At 54.4% G+C, this 19,738-nt stretch overlaps 1 protein-coding gene, 2 non-coding genes and 1 pseudogene across 35 annotated transcripts in view; 3 read left to right on the top strand and 1 right to left on the bottom strand.

Moving 5' to 3' along the window:
- PRRC2B (proline rich coiled-coil 2B) overlaps nt 1-17,111 on the top strand; it is a 129,777-nt gene extending 112,666 nt beyond the window's left edge. For 15 of the 33 annotated variants that reach the window (XM_065530897.2, XM_045373958.3, XM_074016203.1 and 12 more), the window contains 13 exons: nt 737-819; nt 1,386-1,577; nt 1,723-1,920; nt 2,370-2,456; nt 3,698-3,802; nt 3,960-4,152; nt 5,115-5,212; nt 6,185-6,312; nt 6,874-7,114; nt 10,391-10,546; nt 11,149-11,240; nt 13,352-13,433; nt 14,678-17,111. In XM_065530897.2, coding sequence (XP_065386969.1) covers nt 737-819; nt 1,386-1,577; nt 1,723-1,920; nt 2,370-2,456; nt 3,698-3,802; nt 3,960-4,152; nt 5,115-5,212; nt 6,185-6,312; nt 6,874-7,114; nt 10,391-10,546; nt 11,149-11,240; nt 13,352-13,433; nt 14,678-14,812 — 1,790 coding nt within the window. In that variant the 3' untranslated portion in view covers nt 14,813-17,111. Of the gene's footprint in view, nt 1-736; nt 820-1,385; nt 1,578-1,722; nt 1,921-2,369; nt 2,457-3,697; nt 3,803-3,959; nt 4,153-5,114; nt 5,213-5,501; nt 5,563-6,184; nt 6,313-6,873; nt 7,115-10,390; nt 10,547-11,148; nt 11,241-13,351; nt 13,434-14,677 lie in introns of all 33 variants that reach the window. The other 18 variants (XM_074016213.1, XM_074016214.1, XM_074016204.1 and 15 more) reach the window with 9 other exon arrangements.
- Nucleotides 4,690-4,775, top strand: LOC123569266 (small nucleolar RNA SNORD62). The gene has a single exon (XR_006692906.1). It is a non-coding gene; the product is annotated as a small nucleolar RNA SNORD62 (small nucleolar RNA).
- Nucleotides 9,476-9,561, top strand: LOC123569265 (small nucleolar RNA SNORD62). Its single transcript, XR_006692905.1, has one exon. It is a non-coding gene; the product is annotated as a small nucleolar RNA SNORD62 (small nucleolar RNA).
- A 1,013-nt stretch (nt 17,112-18,124) lies between the features above and the next one.
- On the bottom strand, nt 18,125-19,233 carry LOC107127516 (uncharacterized; annotated as a pseudogene).
- Between the last annotated feature and the right edge of the window lie 505 nt (nt 19,234-19,738).

Here is a 19,738-nt window from a genome sequence, read left to right as displayed (position 1 = left end):
ACCCTGTCTCTATTGTTTAAAAAAAGAGAAAGAAGGCCAGGGGCGTTGGCTCACGCCTGTAATCCCAGCACTTTGGGAGGCCGAGGCAGGCAGATCACGAGGTCAGGAGATAGAGACCATCCTGGTTAACACAGTGAAATCCCGTCTCTACTAAAAATACAAAAATAAAAATAAAAATTAGCCGGGCATGTTGGCGGGCGACTGTAGTCCCAGCTACTCGGGAGGCTGAGGCAGGAGAATCGTGTGAACCTGGAGTGCAGAGCTTGCAGTGAGCGGAGATTGCGCCACTGCACTCCAGCCGGGGCGACAGAGCGAGACTCCGTCTCAAAAAATAGAAAGAAATATATATTTTTAAATTAAAAAAAAAGAAGCTACCAACTTTTAGAAATAATATAAGTGAAAGGAAGTGTGAGCATAGCAGAAATAGCAACAGAGAATCCAGATGGGCAGGAGTGAGGGCTCTGCCCTACTCACCCTCTCCCGTAATGAGTGAGATGCTGAGAAACACGTTGGGTGAGGATGTGGAAAATTGGGTAAGACTGTCAGACCAGCTCTTCCACGTCACACTGTTCACTGGGTGTCACAGGTAGGGGGCTGGGGTCAGGGGTGCAGGGGAGGCAGGGGAGTTGGATTTCTGCAAGCCGTGCCTATGCTTGTTCTTTAAGAGCTCATAAACTTGTGTTTCTCTAGACGGGTTGCTCTTTGATGCCCTGACTCTGTCTCCCTCCCCTGGCAGCTCTCCCTGTGCAGGCCCCAGCCAACGACTCCTGGAGGAAAGCCGTCACTGCCTTCAGCAGCACGGAGACTGGCTCTGCGGAGGTGAGTGTGGCCGCTGCCCGCATGCTGCTCCTGGGATGAGTGAGCTCACCATCCAGAGAGCCGGCCTGCCATGGATCTGTGCATCCAACCCAACCAAGCCCCTGCCACCGCAGCTGAGCTTGGAATTAGGTTGTTTCCATGGGGCCAAGCTCATCAGTGTTTTTCCATCTTGATTTCTGGCCTGTACATGAGGTGTGCATGAGCAGGAGAAAGAGAAAAGGGGTAACAAGGGAGGACCTAACGCTGGGTGGGTAGAGGGATTCAGGACCGCCTCTGAACTGGCGTCAGCAGCCATGTAGTCTGGTGTGGGTCACGAGTAAGATGGGTATGGCAGCCTCGGTCTGGGGCCTGCAGAAGATTCTGTGGTCACAAGCTCTATCGGGGTTGGTGTGTTTGGCCACATGTAAGTTGTCAGGCATCCTCAGCAGGGCAGGATCAAGATCAGGACCAGACTTGGCAAGGGGCATGCAGCTGGTGTAGACAAGTCTGTGTGCCACACACAGTTTTACTCTCTGGATAATCAAGTTGGGAGTTTGAGGCTATAACCCATTTTGTGCTCTGCACAGCAGGGTTTTAAGAGCAGCCAGGGAGATAGTGGCGTTGACTTGAGCGCCGAGTCTCGGGAGTCGTCTGCGACCTCCTCACAGCGCAGCTCCCCGTATGGGACTCTGAAGCCAGAGGAGATGAGCGGGCCTGGCCTGGCGGAACCCAAGGTTGACAGCCACAAGGAGCAGGCCCCAAAGCCATCTGAGCAGAAGGTAACCTGGACGTTCCAGTCACAGTGGCCAGGGCCTGGGCGGAAGGGGCCATCGTCTCGTCGTCTTCCTCAATTCCTGTGACAGTCGAAGCTGGAGAGAGTGGTCATTCCAGTCTGTGTCTCCACCTCTCTGCTTTTTTATCAAGGATTCAGAACAAGGCTCTGGACAGAGCAAGGAGCACAGACCAGGACCCATCGGCAACGAGCGTTCTCTGAAAAACAGGAAGGGCTCAGAGGGGGCTGAGCGGCTGCAAGGGACTGTGGTCCCGCCTGTTAACGGAGTAGAGATTCACGTGGACTCCGTGCTGCCTGTGCCACCCATTGAATTTGGAGTCAATCCAAAAGTGAGGCTTTGTTTTCTTGCTTGCTTCTTTTACTTTTTATTTTTGGTACTTGGAGAGGCTGGGGGCTCAGACAGGATTATCTCCTAGAAAGAATAGAAGGACAGGAGCCAAGCACTCTTCCAGTGGCTAGAATGTTGGTATGGAGTCCTGCACGTGGCCAGTGCTCTGTTGAGTTGCTTTAAAGATTGCTTCACTGACACCAGACAGGCCAGCGATCTTCCCTGTTTCTGTCAGGCCACCCAAGGGACAGGGGGAAAGGAGTGGAGCTGGCGTCCTGTCTCCTGTGCCATGGGAAGCCTCTGGCCATCTCGCTCATGTGTGGCTCCAGTGAATGCTGCTCAATGGAGTTTTTGAGTCACGGAAACTGCATCACGTGAATGTGTGCCTCTGGGGAATGGAGAGCCAGGAGGATCTCAGTGGGCTGTGTGGCTTTTTTTTTTTTTCTCCAGGACTCCGATTTCAGCTTGCCGCCTGGTTCTGCCTCTGGCCCTGCTGGGAGTCCGGTGGTTAAACTTCAGGACGCCTTGGCCAGTAATGTAAGTCCACACTGCCGCTTCTGGCTGCACTCGCGGCTTGGGGCTGGCAGGCCCTGGGCGAAGGAGACAGCACACGTATTTCAGGTGACCTGGGCTGGCACGTGACTCAGTTGCTAGCAGCTCCGTGTCCTTAAAAGGTGCTTAAATGTTCCTGCCCAGGTTTTGTGACCTTCCAGTGGGGATCGTATAGTTCCTAAGGTCTGGTTTATTTGGCTCTCTTTGGTTCCATTGTCTCCTCTGTGCCAGGTGCGAGCCCATACTCAGGCTGCCTTTTCCGTGGCCAGGGGTGAGGGGCACACAGATCGAGTAGGAGAGCCCTCCTCAGGAGGCCCCATCTCACCATCCGAGGGTCCCTGCCACCTGCGATCTGTTGTGATCCAGAGGACCTCCTGGCGCTCCACCGTGGGCTCAGGAGCTGGCAGTTGCATCTGTTGTGGCCACTCGGGGCTGTGGCCGAGGCTGCCGCAGTGACGTCTGGTTCACTGCTCTGTCCTCACCGCCTGCAGGGGTTGGTGCTAGTGCATATGTTGAATGAATGAGTATCATTTGGGCAGCATTTCCCAGAGGATTCCAAGGAATGTGAGTGCTGTACAATATTCACAGGTGTTGAATGAAAAAAAATGTGGAAGTGCTGGGCTCTACAAGGTTCTTTACTCTGACAGTCTACAGTCCCTATCATGTGTGGATGGACACCGGGGATCTGCAGGAGGCGGGGGGCACTGTTGCATTTTCAACCTGTTACCAGAGCCCTCTTTCACTGTTTGCTGAGGGGCACAGCCTTCCCTGTCTGGCCCAAGGCATCTGCAGGCCAGGTGACAGGTGCCTTCTGAACCAGGTGCTTGCGTGCAGGCAGCCAGTCCATACTTATACTGCTGGGACATGGCTCTCCCTGTCTGGAGGGCACCATGGAGTGTGGATATGGGGGTGGCTCTCTGCAGACTTGTGTGGAGGAAACTGATGGAGGCAGCCATCTCAAGGAGATCAGTCGTGGTCTTGGCTGCCATCAGTTTCATCTGGGTGGTCTTGGGTACATGTGGCCAATACTGAAGATGCATTTGGACAATTCATAGATGCTGCTGGGCACTGTAGGTGCTTTTGGGCAAAGCCACAGATGGGTTTGGGCAAGTCATAGATGGCATTTGGACAAGCCTTGAGTGTGTTCAGGCGAGCCATGGGTGGGTTTGGGCAAAGCCGTCTCTGTGCCTATTTGTGTTCCATGGTTTCTTTTTCCTCCTCTCCAGGCAGGGTTAACACAGAGTATCCCCATCCTGCGGCGGGACCATCACATCCAGAGGGCCATTGGTCTCTCCCCAATGTCCTTCCCCACCGCCGACCTTACTCTGAAGGTAACACCAGCCCTGAGCTGGGCGAGGGCCCACCCAGTACCTTAGCTTACAAAGAGGCAGAAGGGAGGAGTCCCCGACCCCCCGAAAGCTTAGATCGGTGCTGCCCACTGCCATCATGATAGTAATTTTCATCCCTCCCCCACCCTTGCTTCTGAAGATGGAGTCTGCGCGCAAGGCTTGGGAAAACTCCCCCAGTTTGCCGGAGCAGAGCTCTCCAGGCGGCGCTGGCTCAGGCATCCAGCCTCCATCCTCTGTGGGTGCCTCCAGCGGGGTCAACTACAGCTCCTTCGGTGGAGTGTCCATGCCACCCATGCCTGTGGCCTCTGTAGCACCTTCTGCTTCTATGCCAGGTATCTCATCCCCTGAGCCAGGCCTTGGGGTCCTCCTCCATTTATTGTCAAGAGAAATGGATTAACAGCCCCGAACACCACCTCCTGGCCTTGTCTGAAGTAGCAGGTAGAAGTAGCAACTTGTTTTTAGGCCGAGTGGCCACAGCGCCCTGTGCTGCAGGTAGTGTGCACGCTCTGCTTCCCCGTGCTGGGAAACAGAACTGGGGCGACAGCGAGGCACTCCTGCCTCCTGGTGAGAGGAGCGGGCAAAGGCTTGGCTTTGAGTCAGACCTGGGTTACGTGCTGGAACTGTGCTGCCTCGGCTGGTGATCAGCTCTCGCTGAGCCACAGCGTCCTCCTCTCTTAAATGAAATGGGGGGCGATGACATTGCTCCATGAGGTGGCCACACCCGTGAAGCCAGGTCTTACCTGGAAAGGGCTTTGTATCAACAGAGCCCTTAGTCACTGGCAGCTGTTTTTGTCCTGACTGCTACCATCCTTGTCATGTGTCGACGTCCCCAAGGGAAAGCGTGGGGGTTTTGAGGGCGCAGCTGCCAGTCTCAGTGATGTAATCCCAATAGATCCTTCTGACCCTCCACTGTGGACTCAATAGCAGGGAGATGAAGAGGACAGTGACTGAGAGACCAAGGCAGCCCTGGTTAAAGTAGAATGTCCCTTCGAGTGTCTGGGGCAGTTGATGAGTGGGAGGTGGGAAGGGTAGGCCAGAGCCCACCTGCCTCCTCCCACCTCCTAGGTCTGACGCTGCATCCTCCCTGGGTTCCCTGAGGTGTGTGCCAGGCGTGTTGTGAGCAGGCGCGTGCTTCAGGCACACAGGGAACCGAGCAGCCTCTGTACACATGCCCTTGTCCGTCCGCACTGACTCTCCTGGGTAGAGCAGACCTGTAGACTTGTCGCCCTCAGGGACATCCAGAAGTAGTGAGGCTTGACGTTCTTCTACCTCCCTTCTGCCGCTCTGTTTCTAGGCAGCCACCTCCCGCCCCTGTACCTGGATGGCCATGTGTTTGCAAGTCAGCCCCGGCTCGTTCCTCAAACGATACCTCAGCAGCAGAGTTACCAACAGGTGACAGCAGCCAGCCAGGTGGCCTGGCTGGGGGTGGTGGGGAGGAGCCAGCACAAGGCGAAATTGGCTTGCTCTATCTGCTCATTGTCTGTCTGGTTTTCCGTCCCCCTCACATGTGGTGACCAGCACCTGGCCCGCCAGGAGACATGTGTTAAGTGAATAAACAAGAGACAGGGAAGAGGAGTGGAGTTGGCTGCTCCAGACTCTGCTTAGTTTTCCTTTCTCAAAGTTCTCCCTCCTGTGTCCTAGCCGGGGAATTAGCTAAAATGGAATTTTCTTTGGTGATCAGGTATCCTTCTGATGAAGAGAAGAAAGGCCTAAACTCCCAGGCATGGATGCATTAGAAAGAGGTAGTCTTAGAAATGAGCAGGCGTTGGTTATTTATGCAGGACTGGCATACTTTCTGTGCTGCCAAGGGGTGATGTTTGGAAGTCTCCCCTCTAACGCTGGTGCTGGGTCTTTGGGATGGTTCAGCCGCCCCTCGACCCATGTGCCTGCCCAGCCACGACAGTGGCCTTCCAGGCAGAATCTGCTCCGAGCGCAGGCTTGCTGATGGAGGACGTGGTCTCTGCTGACCTCTTTAAAAACATGTTCTTAACTGCTGTATTGTTTGGTTTTCAAGATTTTGGTTCTTGCATAACTGGGTCAGACTGCATGTATCTTTGTTTTTGTACGTCGTTAAATTCAGCGTTATGTTTCTGGGACTCACCGCTGTTGATGTATGTGCTAGAATCCATTTTTGTTGCCGTATAGAATTCCAGGGTAGGGAGATGCTGCGGTTTGGGGCTGCTACCAGTTTTTCATTATAGGCTTTATCCCAATAGCAAGGGAAGCCCAGGAATGACATGCTGGCATTTGAATTTTGGGCGGTGTTCCAGCAGCCATGTGGAGAGGGGCAGGGGAGGTGGGAGGGGAGGAATCACCTGGATGGGCCTTGCGGTTACCTCCACCACCCCGTTTTCCCGTTCACAGGCCGCCGCTGCCCAGCAGATCCCTATCTCCCTTCACACATCTCTGCAGGCACAAGCTCAGCTTGGACTGAGGGGTGGGCTTCCTGTGTCCCAGTCCCAGGAGATCTTCAGCTCCTTACAGCCCTTCAGGTGAGCTCAGGTACCAGCTTGTGGAGCTGGCAGCTCACAGCCAGGGCCTCAGCCCTGTGTGCAGCCTTTGTCCTGTGGCTGTTTGGTGCTTCTCTGCTTTGGGGCAGCGGGGTGGGGAGGGGTGGGGCTTTGCTCTGGATCACTCTTCAGTCCGTTGTTAACTGTGCTTTAGGAGAGGCCTGGGGTGAGCTGATATGTGGCAGGCCTTGTTTTGCTTTTCCATGTCATCTTGCCTCCTTCCCTTGCTCCTTCCTCCTTCTCTCCCCTTGACTCCCTGCCTCCTCCCCACCGCGGGCTGCTCCGTCAGTGTGGCTGCCAGTCATTGTGGCTGATGTCCTGTGCCTCGTACAGCTTGGATGTGTTCACTTGTTTAATCCAGCAGCATCAGCGCCATCTAAGAGCTTGTTCTCAGGCCCCATCCTGGACCCTCTGAGTCGCGCTCTGGGAGTGGGGCCGGGGATCTGTGTTTTAGCAAGCTCTCTGGGGGATCTCTGAGGGGTGGGACGAGATCCACAGCTGGACTCATCGACCTGATCCTGACCATCTGTCTGGCTTTTGCAGATCTCAGGTGTACATGCACCCCAGCCTGTCACCGCCCAGCACCATGATCCTCTCTGGGGGCACAGCCTTGAAGCCTCCGTACTCTGCGTTCCCAGGCATGCAGCCCTTGGAGATGGTGAAGCCGCAGTCTGGCTCACCCTACCAGCCCATGAGCGGGAACCAAGCCCTGGTCTATGAGGGCCAGCTCGGCCAGGCTGCAGGCCTGGGTGCCTCCCAGATGTTGGACTCCCAGCTCCCACAGGTCAGGAATTCAGTCACTCCACCCAAAGCCCTAGGCTTCTTTCCTTCATGACCTTGCCTTTTCTTTCCGCCCGCCTCAGTGTGTGCTGGCCTATCATGCTGTTCGTTGGTAGCCACCGTGCCCGCTCCTCAGTGTGCGGGAAATCAGCCTCTTCTGAGTAGCCCCATCACCTTTTTTTTTCTTTTGGACAGAGTCTGTCACCTAGGCTGGAGTGCAGTGGTATCATCTCGGCTCACTACAACCTCTGCCTCCCGCATTCAAGCGATGCTTCTTCCTCAGCCTCCTGAGTAGCTGGGACTACAAGCATGTGCCACCGCGCCTGGCTAATTTTTGTATTAGTAGAGATGGGGTTTCACCATGTTGGCCAGGCTGGTCTCGAACTCCTGACCTCAAGTGATCTGCCCGCCTTGGCCTCCCAAAGGGCTGGGATTACAGGCGTGAGCCACCACCCCCGGCCCCTCGTCCACCTCTTTATTCTCAAGACTTGGCTGTGCCCTAAGCACTGCCTGCTCCTGCAGCCCCCAGATGGGGGCTCCTTCCTTTCTCCCTGCCCTTGTGCAGTAGGGTGTGGAATGGGGTAGGAGTCCTGTTTGCATAGTTGTTGATGCTTCTAGACTCCTTCCTTCCTCCCTGAAACCCCAGCTTTGAAGCCCACACCATAGACTGTGCCTGACAAGCCCTCCACGCTGCTATGGTGCCGTCACCACATCCAGCGTCTGCTGTGAAATCTTCCTCTCCGTCGACCTGTGGGCAGCATTTGGCACCTTTGAGGGTCACCCTCCTTGTCTGGCCTGGCTTTCAGTCTGTCTCCACTCTCCTGTTCCAGTGCCTAGTGGTTTTGATGTCTGCAGAGATGACCCTGGGTCTTTGTGCCATGGACCCTGTCCATGCAGTTCGTGCCCTCCTCACCACTGGTGCCCTTGTTCACTTGGGCCCCTGCTCTGTGCAGTTCTCTCTAGGCTTGGCCGCTCCCAGTAGCTGTGGCTCTCGCATAATCTCAACTTTCAGCGTCCCTCTCAGTTGTCACCTCTGGCTTTTTCAACTCCCTCTAGTGACCCAACTCGAAAATTCTTTTTTTTTTTTGAGATGGAGTTTCACTCTATCACCCAGACTAGAGTGCAGTGGCTGGCACAGTCTCGGCTCACTGCAACCTCTGTCTCCTGGGTTCAAGCGATTCTCGTGCCTCAGCCTCCCGAGTAGCTGAGATTACAGGCGCCTACCACCCACCGGCTAATTTTTGTATATTTAGTAGAGATGGGATTTCTCCATGTCAGCGAGGCTAGTCTCAACTCCTGACCTCAAGTGATCCACCCACCTTAGCCTCTCAAAGTGCTGGGATTACAGGTGTGAGCCACCACGCCCAGTCTCCACCACCCACGTTTTTGTCATTCTCCCACTTGGCTTGGCTTCTTCCTCCCCATCAGCAGATCCGTTGAGCCACGTGTCCTTTGCATTTCATCCAAGCTGTGGCTCTGAGTCAACCACCACCCTCCTAGCAGCTTTTCAGACTTGCATCTTGCCCCTCACTGCCTCCCATCCGTGATCTCCCTTTCTGTGTCACCCAGGAAACAGAAGCAGTGACAGTCTCCAAGCCCCTGTGGCCACATCCCTGCCTGGGTGCTGCCTGTGCCCCTGGGGGGCCCCACCCCAGCAAGTCTCCCTCCCTTTCATGCATCGGATGGCCCTTCCTGTCAGTACACAGACGAGTTGCAGTGCTGACCCCGTAATCCCGCCCCCCACAGCCCTTGAAGCACTGTCTTCACCCAGTTACCAGGCCATCACTCCTGGCTTTCCTGCTGCCTCAGACTTCCTCCTCAGTCTCCTTTGCTGTCCCCTCTCCTTCCCAGTCCGTAACAGTTGGCATGCCCCTGGGCCCTGCTTTGGGCGTCTTTTAAGAGTCATGGCTCTAAATTCCTCCATCTTCTCCTCACTCCCAAATGGACATCTTCAGCTCAGATCTGTCCCTGGAATTGAATGTGAAATCCAATGAACTTTCCAGGACCTCTCCTGTGGTCTCATGACATCTCAAGACTCATCATATCCAAAACTCGATTTTCCTCCCCGTCCTTCTGCTTGTCCAGTCCATGTCCTCTTTTGCTCCCTTCTCCCCTCACCTCACCCGACCCTTCAGCGGGCCTGTCGGCTCTGGCTTTAAAAGCATTCAGAATCCAGCTGTGTCTCATCCCCTCCACCCCCGCTGCACGCTGTCCAGCTCCTGTGGGGGCTCCTACCTGGCCTCCCTGCAAGTCAGATCATACCCCAAGTCAGCACTCTAAATGGCAGCATGTACCCATTATCTTCATCCTGCACCATGTTGGTGCTCCAAGGAGCATGGTGTTTTGCGGCTCTGGCCACTACACGTCTCAGTGATGTAATTCCAATAGATCCTTCTGACCCTCCACTGTGGACTCAATAGCAGGGAGATGAAGAGGACAGTGACTGAGAGACCAAACGTGGCCCAGCCCTGCTACCCCATTGTGTCCCCCTGTCCTTAAGAGTCTCCAGGCCCACATCTCCCCCTCACCTATCTTGTTCTAGTTAGTTAGGCCCTGCAGCCACCCTGTTCTCCTGTCACAGCATGCTTCAAAGAACCCCCACAGCCCAGAATCCAGCCAGTCTTGTTTTTACCACCACTTGATGCAAAACAGAGTCTTGAATGTTTGTGCTGTACAGAGGAATGCAGAGATACACGTCTGGTGCGGCTTTCATCTTTTGGGATTTGGCTTGGCCATTACTTCTGACTTTCCTCACTCGTCCTCCCCTTGCCCACCCCGCCCTGTGTGCACCCACAGATCTGGTGTGCACACACAGATCCTGTGCCACTTTGCACCCTGAGTGTCCTGCAGCTGTGTCCAGCGTGTGACATGCCACCCTGGCAGTGTGCAGGCCCATGTCGGACAGGGCCCTGCCGCTTCCCCAGCACCTCGTATGCTTTTAGTAAGCACTTGCTGGACAAAGGCAGAAAGGGCTGAAGATAGACGCAGCCCTTAGCAGAGATGTGGATGAGACACACTTAACGCTGTTAGCTCCTGTGCCTGCAGCCAGCTTCGTCTTGCCCGTTTTCTCACCACCTACTCCATTCCAGCAAGAAGACGTGCCCCTGCCATCGAAGGTGTGAAATCCTGGGCGATGTCTGCTGTGCTACAGTAGAAATCAGAGCGTGTCCTGCTGTGTGCAGGCTTTGCTTTAGTTCTTCTGAAGTGTATGAATTTGAAGTACATGTGCAGTCGCTAGCATCCGTCGGTCCCCCTCCTGACTGTCGTTGTCACCCAACAGCTGACCATGCCACTGCCTCGGTACGGCTCGGGGCAGCAGCCGTTGATCCTGCCCCAGTCCATTCAGCTGCCGCCTGGGCAGAGCCTCTCTGTTGGGGCCCCCCGAAGGATTCCTCCGCCCGGGTCCCAGCCGCCAGTCCTGAACACCAGCAGAGAGGTAAGGGGACCCATCTGCCTCTGACCCTAGGGAGGGGACCTTGTGTCACCAACCTTTTCTAGCAAGCTAAGTACTCCTGTGTGGTAGAAAGAGCCAGTGGCCTGGGTGTGTGCAGGACTGTCAGGGCAGAAAGGAAGGTGACCGTGTGTGGGGCCATCACACAGGCAGGTCCTGGGGACTCTGAAGTTGTCGACGGCTGAGGACCAGGAACCAGCATTCCTCCCCGGCTCCCCAGGAGGCCCTGCTATGGACGGCCATGCTTCATTGGCTCTCCCACCTCACTTTTAAAAAAGAACAAAATATTGTGATGGTTCTTGCTTTCTAAGAAGCAGCCCTCTTGAGTCTGGTTTGGAGGGGAGGGGCTTGCAGATTCCTCCAGAACAGGGGTGCCCAGCCCCTGGGCTGCAGAGCTGTCCTGGTCTGTGGGAGAATTGTCTTCCATGAAACTGGGCCCTGGTGCCAAAAACCACTGCTCTAGAAGATGCCTCCCTGGGAATTCGCACGGCCCTCACCGCCTCTGCCCTGGGTTGTTCAATGAGTCTGTGTGGTCCAGCTGTGTCCAGGGCCTCAAATGACAACTTGTTGCTGCTTGGTCTCTCTAGCCCTCTCAGATGGAGATGAAAGGCTTCCACTTTGCCGACAGTAAACAGAATGTCCCTTCAGGAGGCCCCGTGCCATCGCCACAGACCTACAGGTAAAACCACTCCCTGGGGACTGTGTGCTATGAGCTGAGCAGTTGCCAGAGCCGTGGCCCGGTGGCTCAGAAGAATCTGTGGGCCTGGGGAGAGCCACCAGAGACCTGGTCCCTCTGTGGGCCACGTGTCACTGTGGTGGTTCGGCACGGGGATGCACTTGTGTTGCAGTTAAACGTGGGGGAGTGAGGAATCAGGAGAGTGGTTTTGGCTTTAATCATTATAATAAATAAGATGCTCTGGATTGGGGAGCTTCCTGGAAAGGTAGGAAAAGGAACGGCTGACATTTAGTAGGCGTCAGGACTGACGTGACTTCCCATCAGATCCGAAAACAGGACCCACTGGCCACAGGGCTGCATCCTGCCTGGCAAGGGGAGAAGCATGGCCTTTCCCAGCGTCTCTGTCCTCGGACTTGCCCTATGACCCCTGCCAGGGGACTTTTTATTGCTGGGCTTGTGGGGCCATTCCTTCCACACTACAAACCAGCACCCTCTTTTTGCTTCCTTTGTGTCTGTCTCCACCTCCAGCAACTGTCTCAGGGTCCCCTTAGCTGGATACTCAGGTGGCTCTGTCGGATGCCAGCGAGAGCCTCTGGTCCACTGCCGTTTCTGCCCGTGCTGGTGTGTGAAGGCAGCGTGCGCTGGCCCTGGGCTCCGAGGGCTTGTACAGTCCACCCTTGTTACATGTGGGAGAGTCCTGAGACCCCTTTGTGTTTATAAATGAGTGAAACAGACCTGCCTGACCCATGGTGCCCTGTGAGGTTAATACCATCGCTGCAGGCGCCACGAGGTGTCCCCATGACTACACAGGTCCTTGCAGACCCGAGGAGTGCTCTGCAAGCCGGGCCCCCATGGTCTGCAGGTTGCTCCGGCTGCGCCCCCTCTGGCCCGCTGCCCTTTGCCTGTCTTCCATCACGGCATTCCACTCTTGTACCTTCATTTCCAGAGAAAGGGGTTTTTGTGAATTTTCCTCCCATTCTTTCTTTTCTGTTCTTATTTTCACTCTCCTGGCTTCATTTATTTCTGTTTTTAGTACATTTTGTTTTCCTACCATGTCTGTCATATAGACCAAAACATCAGGACTGTGTGAAAAAGATAGCTGGACAGTACCGACCATGGAGCGGAACTGGAAGGAGGAAGGCAGCTGCAGGTCTCAGCAGACGCTGTCCTGCTGCTGCCACAAGCAGATTCCAGAAGCCTCAAAAAGGCAAAACCCAGAGAATAGAGCCTGACAGGACAAGAGTCGCCTGTGTCTATGTAGTTGTAGGAATGAATGGCAGCAGATTATTCTTTGGAGCATATTTAGACAGTGGAAGCCTTAAACTAGTAGCTTTGTTTCTATGGTGTTTTAGGGGGGTTGGGGAATTGCTATAATTGTGTAAAGCAGTGTTTCCCAAAGTGTTCTGGAAATAGAGCTGCCGAGATGTGCGCTGCAAAAACAAGGGTTCCCTGGTCAGGTCCTTGGGGGAGTGCTGTCCCGGGTTGGCCTGCTGGGGAGGGCATTCACCACACAGAGGCTGAGCGGCCCTAGGTTGAGAGTCCTGTTGAACTCTGCACACGGCACTTAGGCTTTTTGACCGCAGACTTGTTTTCCACGTAGCACCCACAACATCCCTGGGAACTAACTAGTGGTCAGTGGGACACATTTAGAAGTATGTTGTACATTTTGGTTCCCCCACCCCTTCTTCTAAAAAGTTAAGACTAGAACAATACTCGGCACAGTTCTGGCTCAGTGTCAGGCTTCTAGGCCTTTTGTCTGGGGCACTGCATCATGTTGGTCCAGACCCTGAGACAGCCAGTGTCGCTTTCTGCACAGCAGGACAGCCGTTCCCACCTGTACAGGGCCTGGGCCTCCCTCTCTTGTGATGCGTCTCCTTGAGCTCTGTCCTGGAGGTGCTGGGGTGGTCAGTGACAGTCACTCCCTCACCCTTCTGCGTTCTGGGCTGTCTTAGGTCTATGGTTGTTTTCCATCCGAGAGATCCACAGACCGTCCCGAGCACGCGCCTCTGGCCACAGGCCCTTCCTTCCTTGTGCCTCCTCCGTGTGCTAGGCTTTGACTCCATTTCTGTGGTGACACGTTGTGTATTCTCAACCCCTGCCTTTGGTTTTTTCAGGCCTAGCTCTGCTAGCCCCAGTGGGAAGCCCTCTGGATCAGCAGTTAACATGGGCTCTGTGCAGGGACACTACGTGCAACAGGTAGAAGATGGCTTTCCAGACCCTTCAGCCCTGGACACTTAGGCCTGTCTCCAAGCGCCAAAAGAGAAGGGACTGTCCAACCTATCTGAGCGCTCCTTGTCTAAAGAGAGCCATGCCCTAGCGGTTAGAGCACGGAACCAGGAGCTGGGCCGTCCGCGTCCCTCCTGGCGAAGGCATTTCTCCTCTTGACGGGCGTCTGGATCCTTCCTTGTCCTGCAGAGAAGGGAGGATGCCGATTCCTCTGAGGAGGTGGTGCTGGAAGGTGGACCAGCCCTGGCAGGTCGGGGCTGAGGTGCCCTGGGAGACTCGGTTAGGTTTGGGGGTCGGCTCTAGGAGCCCGGGTGCGCGCGCTGGTTCTGGTCAGTGGTGTGTCTCGTTTTTGTCTTGGCCGGGTGGGAGCACAGGTGAAGTTAATTTTACCCATATAATGAAAAGGACATCGCAGTGTATTTTCCTGCAGGCACTATTCTCTTCTCTGTTCTCTAAAACATGCTGGGGCTCAGAGCTTAGGCCCCTCAGACCTGGGTTTTTAATCAGTCACTGTGCCTGGCTGGTAGAGGTGGGCAGTGATTGCTCTCATTGGTTCCCTTGGGGGTCATGAGAGTTGTGTGGAATGAGCTTCTAAAGCTTTTTTCCAGAGTTCAGACCTGGTGGGGGGCAGATGCGCTGACTGCTCTGTGACTCCCCCCCCCACTCCCTGTGTAGAGCCACAGACCAGGGGAGCCCTGACTAGGAATGGGGCCCCAGGAAAAGGTTACAGAGTGGGAGTGGTAGGGGGTTTGGCTGAATCGCGGCCAGAGATCTGTGGGGCGAGTCTGCCTAGGGCCCCAGCAGACAGTCGGGGGCTCCGAGACGTGCAGGGGGCACTTGGATCTACTCGAAGGGGCTTTTTTGCCTGCGGGGCAGGAGGTGCACTGATTTGAAAAGGTTCTTCCAGTTGGCCTTGGGACCGGAACTGCTTCCGCCCTGGGATGTGCCATGGCGGAATTCTTTGTGGAGGACCCGGTGTCTTCCTGCCTCTCCGAATCACTGCACTCGGGGCTCATGGGAGGGAGCAGAGAGGGCACTCGCGCCACTTTCCTTACTAGGAGGAGGGTTTCTAAGTCTGGTCCTTCAACCAAGGGACGGATGACTTACGGGAGCTTTCCCTGCATCTCAGGAGCAGGAAGGGAGTGGTGGGAACTGTGTGTCCAAACACGCTTCAGCGCCAGGGTCACTTTGTTTTCCCATTCATCTGTCCAAAGGCAAAACAACGAGTGGATGAGAAACCCAGCCTGGGAGCCGTGAAGCTGCAGGAGGCCCCCTCGGCTGCCTCCCAGATGAAGCGAACCGGAGCGATCAAGCCTCGGGCTGTCAAAGTGGAGGAGAGTAAGGCCTGATGGTGCCTGGCTGCCACCTCATGTCGCCCCACTGGGGATGGTGCCGCCATGCGGCCTTGACATAGCCGACACTCGGGAGCCTCACCAGATCCACCGTCCAAATGCCTGGCCCGGACTGAGAGACCTCCCTCCTCTCCACTCCCGAAAGCTCCGTTGTCAACCAGCTTGCACCCGTGGATATATGGCAATGACCCGCTTGCTTTGATATGAAACAAAAAAGCAAACGACACCTTCATCCCATCTGCTCCCACCGTGACCGTGGAGTGACGCCTCCCGTGCAGTGCAGATCTGCCCTCCCTGCCTCCTCCCTGTCCTGCCGCACAGCCAGGGCGCCTTCTCAGCAGTGCTTCCGGCCCAGCCGCCCAGTCCTAGGCACAGTGGTTTGGCAGCAGGGTCATTTTACTTTGAGGCTTTTTGTTTTAAAATGTAGCCAAGGTTTTTACAAAGGGGAAAGGAAAAGAAAACGGAAACGCAAGCTCCCTGTGTATAGCTGAACTTTTATATGTTTCTCGCCAGCCCCTCTCCTCCCTCCCATCTCTAGCCTCTGTCCAGTTTAATTTGATACGTCACTGCAGTACCTTAAGAGGTGACTCTTAAGAATGCATCCCCTCCTGATTCCTCAGCTGGTTCGTCTTTGAGGTTATTTGCAAAAAGAAATGGAGGTTCTCGAGGGCACCCGTTGCGAGCACTCTGGTGCCTGGCTCCCCGCCTAGGAAGCAATGGGGTGCGCAGAGCAGCAGGCAGGTGGCGCCGGGGGTGTCACAGTTGGGTTCCAGCTCCTGGCCTGATGAGCCCAGGGTGCCTACAGGCAGCCCATGAACTTGATGACGGTTTTAGCATGAACTTGATGACGGTTTTAGCATGAGAATCACACAGGGTCCCTGTCCTGAGCTGCTCTGAAGCCGGTGGATGTGCTGAGCACTAGAGACCAGTCATGGAGGTGGCTGCTGGTGGCTCCCAGGCTGGCCCAGATGGGATGAGCTGAGACACCACAGGCCCATCCCAGGCCCCGTGCCCTCTGCTTCTGGGGCTCCACACCCTGCCCCTCAGGGGCGCTGTGTTTCACGCACTCTTTCCTTGAAGCCTTCTGTAACCTGTTGTTTTCCTTCCTTCCTCTTCTGGAGCCTGCTGCTTTCTCTGGACCCGTCTCCACCTCCCACACAGCTCGTCGTGAACACCACTTGGTGACGGAGGAGTGGACCTGCGTGTGGTCCCCAAGTGAGGCCGCTGGGAGTTTGTCCTTTTCCTCCTTTGCTTCACTCCCAGCAGCAGACCCAGGTTGTCAGGACAGGAGGGCCTGAGCTAAGCAGCAGGCATCAGTCTCATTTGTCTTCAGATGACCGGGGCGGGGGCAGGGTGAGGCTGGGTGGAGGGCTGACCAAGGTCCAGAGGGCCTGCGCAGTCTCTGCAGGGGCAGCTTCTCCAGCCAGAGGCTTGTGTGAGCCATCGTGTGCTGGGCTTGTCGTCGTTAAATAAGAAACAAGGAAATCACTCCAGATTCTGTCATTCCAAGGAAAGGGAAGGGGACAGTTCAAGTTTCTTAGCTGTTCTTAGGGGTCACTGAGCGTCTACCTGTCCTTCCAGAGGAGGCCAGCTCAGAACACCGTGAGGAGAGGGCCAGGGATGCACCGCCCAGAGGCTGCCCTCGGCGTCTCATGGGTGCAGGACAGCGCTCGGGCTTGGGCTCTAAGCTCTGTGTCTAGTGTAGAACATGGGGAAGGAGCATCTTAGGAACTGCTAAAGTAACTTCTTACTGCTCTCACAATTCTAAGGAAGTGGGAGAACGGCCTCCTACAAACAGTGCCCACCCCAGAGCTGCCTGGGAAGGAGCAGTTTTACTGAAAGCTGCTTTACTGTTCACCTGCATCTTTCAGCAGCTCCCCTCCTGCCCTCACCTGGTCTTTTCCCTCTTCATCCAGAGTCTTTACGCTGGAGTCCTTTCCCCAGGGGCTGTCCACCTGACAGTTCCGGGCATTCCCTACCTGAGCTGCGTGTCTGCTTTCCCTTCTCCCACTGCAAGCGGCTGCTTGTGGGGCCTGGGATGAGCCCTCTTTGTCCCTATCCGCCCCCCTTGCCAAGCCATTCCTGGGTGAGTCCAGGCCTGCGGGAGCCACACATTCATCTCCACCTGGACACTTGAGCCACATGGCGAGACCCCTCCCACCCGACGCGGTGGTGCGTACGATTTGTCGAAAGAAAAAGCCTCCCGGATGCTGTTAAAAAGATACACCCTTCAGGTGAACCTGGCATCAGACCCACAGTACTTGCTGTTTGAGAAAAAATAAAAACAAAAAGGTCACCTGTTCTCCAGCCCTTTTCTCTTACCCGGTATTTCCTTCCTTCCTTCTCCCCGACCCCAAATAAAAAAACAAAAAACACTAGAATTTATTTATATGTATTGATGTTGTAGGTCTAGATAAAAAAAAAAGTAAATGTTTCACTGCTCTATTTATATATAATGTCTGAATTAATTCTGTGCAGGAAAGGCCAGGAAATTGCATGTGAAGTTCAGTGCAGTCACCACCTCTGTGTGACCTGAGCTGCAGTCTCTTCGCTGAGATGCAGATTTTAAATGAGACTGGGGGCTGAGGGCAGGCCTCAGGCCTCCCAGCGCCCCAACCCCTCCTTGGTCTGATTAAATGCAGTTCTTAGTGCAGAGATGTTTTAAGGTGCAATATATCTCTTCCTTTCACGTGGTTTTAGAGCCAAGCTCAAGGTAGTAGGACGTAGGGTCTTATTTTGTTTTCAAACCCCCATCTTCAGAGCGTAGATACATGCAGAGGCTTCTGCCAGGATACCACGGGGCCTTGGTGGGAACAGGTGGAGACCAGCGCTTGCCTTTTCTGCTGCTCAGTGGGGGGTCAGAACCCACTCACTTTTGCCTGCTCAAGTTGCCCTCTTCCCGATGCTGGCAGCTCTGCCTTTGCCATCGGGGGTGCGGCCCATTGCTCAGCAACCAGTGGCCTTGCGGTGGTATTTGTCCACTGTCCGCTAGAGTGGGATGAAGTCCAGAGTGTGGGTGTGCATCTGAAATGCTCATCCACCCACTGGGGACTTCAATGCTAGCTGCATTCGGTTTGGTTTTCTTCACTGTTGGCTTCTCCCCCCAGTTTTTTTTTTTTTAAACATTTGTATTGTTTTCAAACTTGGAATTCATAGACACTCTGGCTCTAGGTTCCTTAAGGGGGAAACAAAGGATGACTTTATTTCACATTCAAGAAAATCAGTTCAGTTCCAAAGCTGTGGTCCTTCCAGCCACTTCTAGGGACACTGGGGTACCTTGTTAAACATTCACATCAGTGCTCTCCAGCCGAGCTGTCGCCCTCCTATCTTAATGGATCTGCCTTCCGGATGGTCAGTGACGCCTTCTGGAAGCTGAGCGCACACAGGTGCACGGCCGTGCTGTGGTCTGGCCTGCTGCGGCAGCATGGCAGCTCTGGTGGAGCCTGCTCCCTTGCCATTTGGTTCCCCTCTGCCAAGTAACTGCAGGCTGCCCCTCAAATCTTCATTTGTCCCTTTTCACTTCCTGCAGAGCAAGCCTAGGTTAGAGGGTCTGCTGGAAATGGCCTTTGAAGACCAAGGATACCAGAGTGTGTGTGCTCTGTCATATTCTGTGATGAATGGGAAACAGGCTTCCAGAAAGCCAGCTCTCTTCTGAAATGTGACGGACCTAAGCAGGAAGTCATCCAGGACAGGAGTGGCTTGGTGTTGGAGATGGACGCTGTTGCCCTGCCATGCTCCACCAGGGCCACCAGTGTATATCTGGCTGGTGGTCTTCGGGCACGTGAGACCTGCTCTTCACTGTCTCTACCCCAGTTGGTGGCCTCCAGGATGGTAGTGGCACCCCCAGAGCCCCCATCTTCAGCATGTTCCGGAGCCTCGGAGTGGAAATTCCTGCTAAGGCTCTGTGTGGACACCTTTCTCCCATGATCTAAAGGGGACACTGTACTCTTAAGCTTTTGACCTCATGCCTTGTGTAGTAAAAAAAGGATTTGGGGGTTTTTGTTTGGTTCCTGAGAGGGCTGTGTTTTTTGTTTTGTTTCCTTTTGTTTATGTTTTGGCCTTTCCTCTTTGTCTTTCCATGTAGACCAGATATTTGAAAGGGCAGACGATGGCTAGAGGTGTAAGTGCAGCTTGTTTAGACGTTATTTCGGGAAACTTACCTTGGATGGGAAATGGAATCGTGGATTCACCAGGCCGGTGCTGGCACACTAAAACCCTCGCCCTTTCCCTCCGGTTCAGTACCTATTGTTTCTCCTTTCAAATATGTGATTGTACTAGCTCTTTCCATATGAAAGAATTCTCCTTATTTAAATAAAAAAAGTTAAAAAAGATAAAGCTGAACATGCTTTCTCAGGTTGTACATCCCTCTTTTCTTGGTAATTTGACCAGAGAGAACCACAGATCAAAGAGTTCTAATTTTACAGAGTTCACATGGAAATTAGGAGTGGCACGGCCGAAATGCCTTAACAGAAGCTGTATGGGTAGAGAAGGGATTGAAACCCGTGGTTAAGAAGCATCTTCCAAATGCTGCAGCATCAAGCACTCTCCACTCTTCCCACGGATGGCATCTGGCTGTGTGCAGAGCCTGCCTGCGGCCCCATCACTTGCCATGAGAAATGAGCTGGTCAGAGGAGGTAAGCATTTGATGTGGTGTGTGGTGGTGTCACTTCCAGCAGTGCTTTTGCAGGAAGTGGAGGAGGATTATGCTGTGCTTTGGGGTGGGGAAGGAGCAAGCCAAGCCAGGCCTGCGGCAGCGAAGACTAAAAGGTAAGAATGAGTTGAGGCAGCAGTTCTCAGTTTTGCCATTGCCTCACTGTGTGACCTGGGGAAAGAGTCAGTCTCCTTAATCATAAAATGCAGACTGTAATGGTATCGACCTCATGGGGTAGTGCAGATTCAAAGTCACCAGTAGCTTTTAGCTTA

The sequence above is a fragment of the Macaca fascicularis genome, chromosome 15 (genome assembly GCF_037993035.2).
Source record: "Macaca fascicularis isolate 582-1 chromosome 15, T2T-MFA8v1.1".
NCBI lineage: Eukaryota > Metazoa > Chordata > Mammalia > Primates > Cercopithecidae > Macaca > Macaca fascicularis.
The sequence above is the reverse complement of the archived record's forward strand: the minus strand, read 5'-3'. Positions and strand labels throughout refer to the sequence as shown.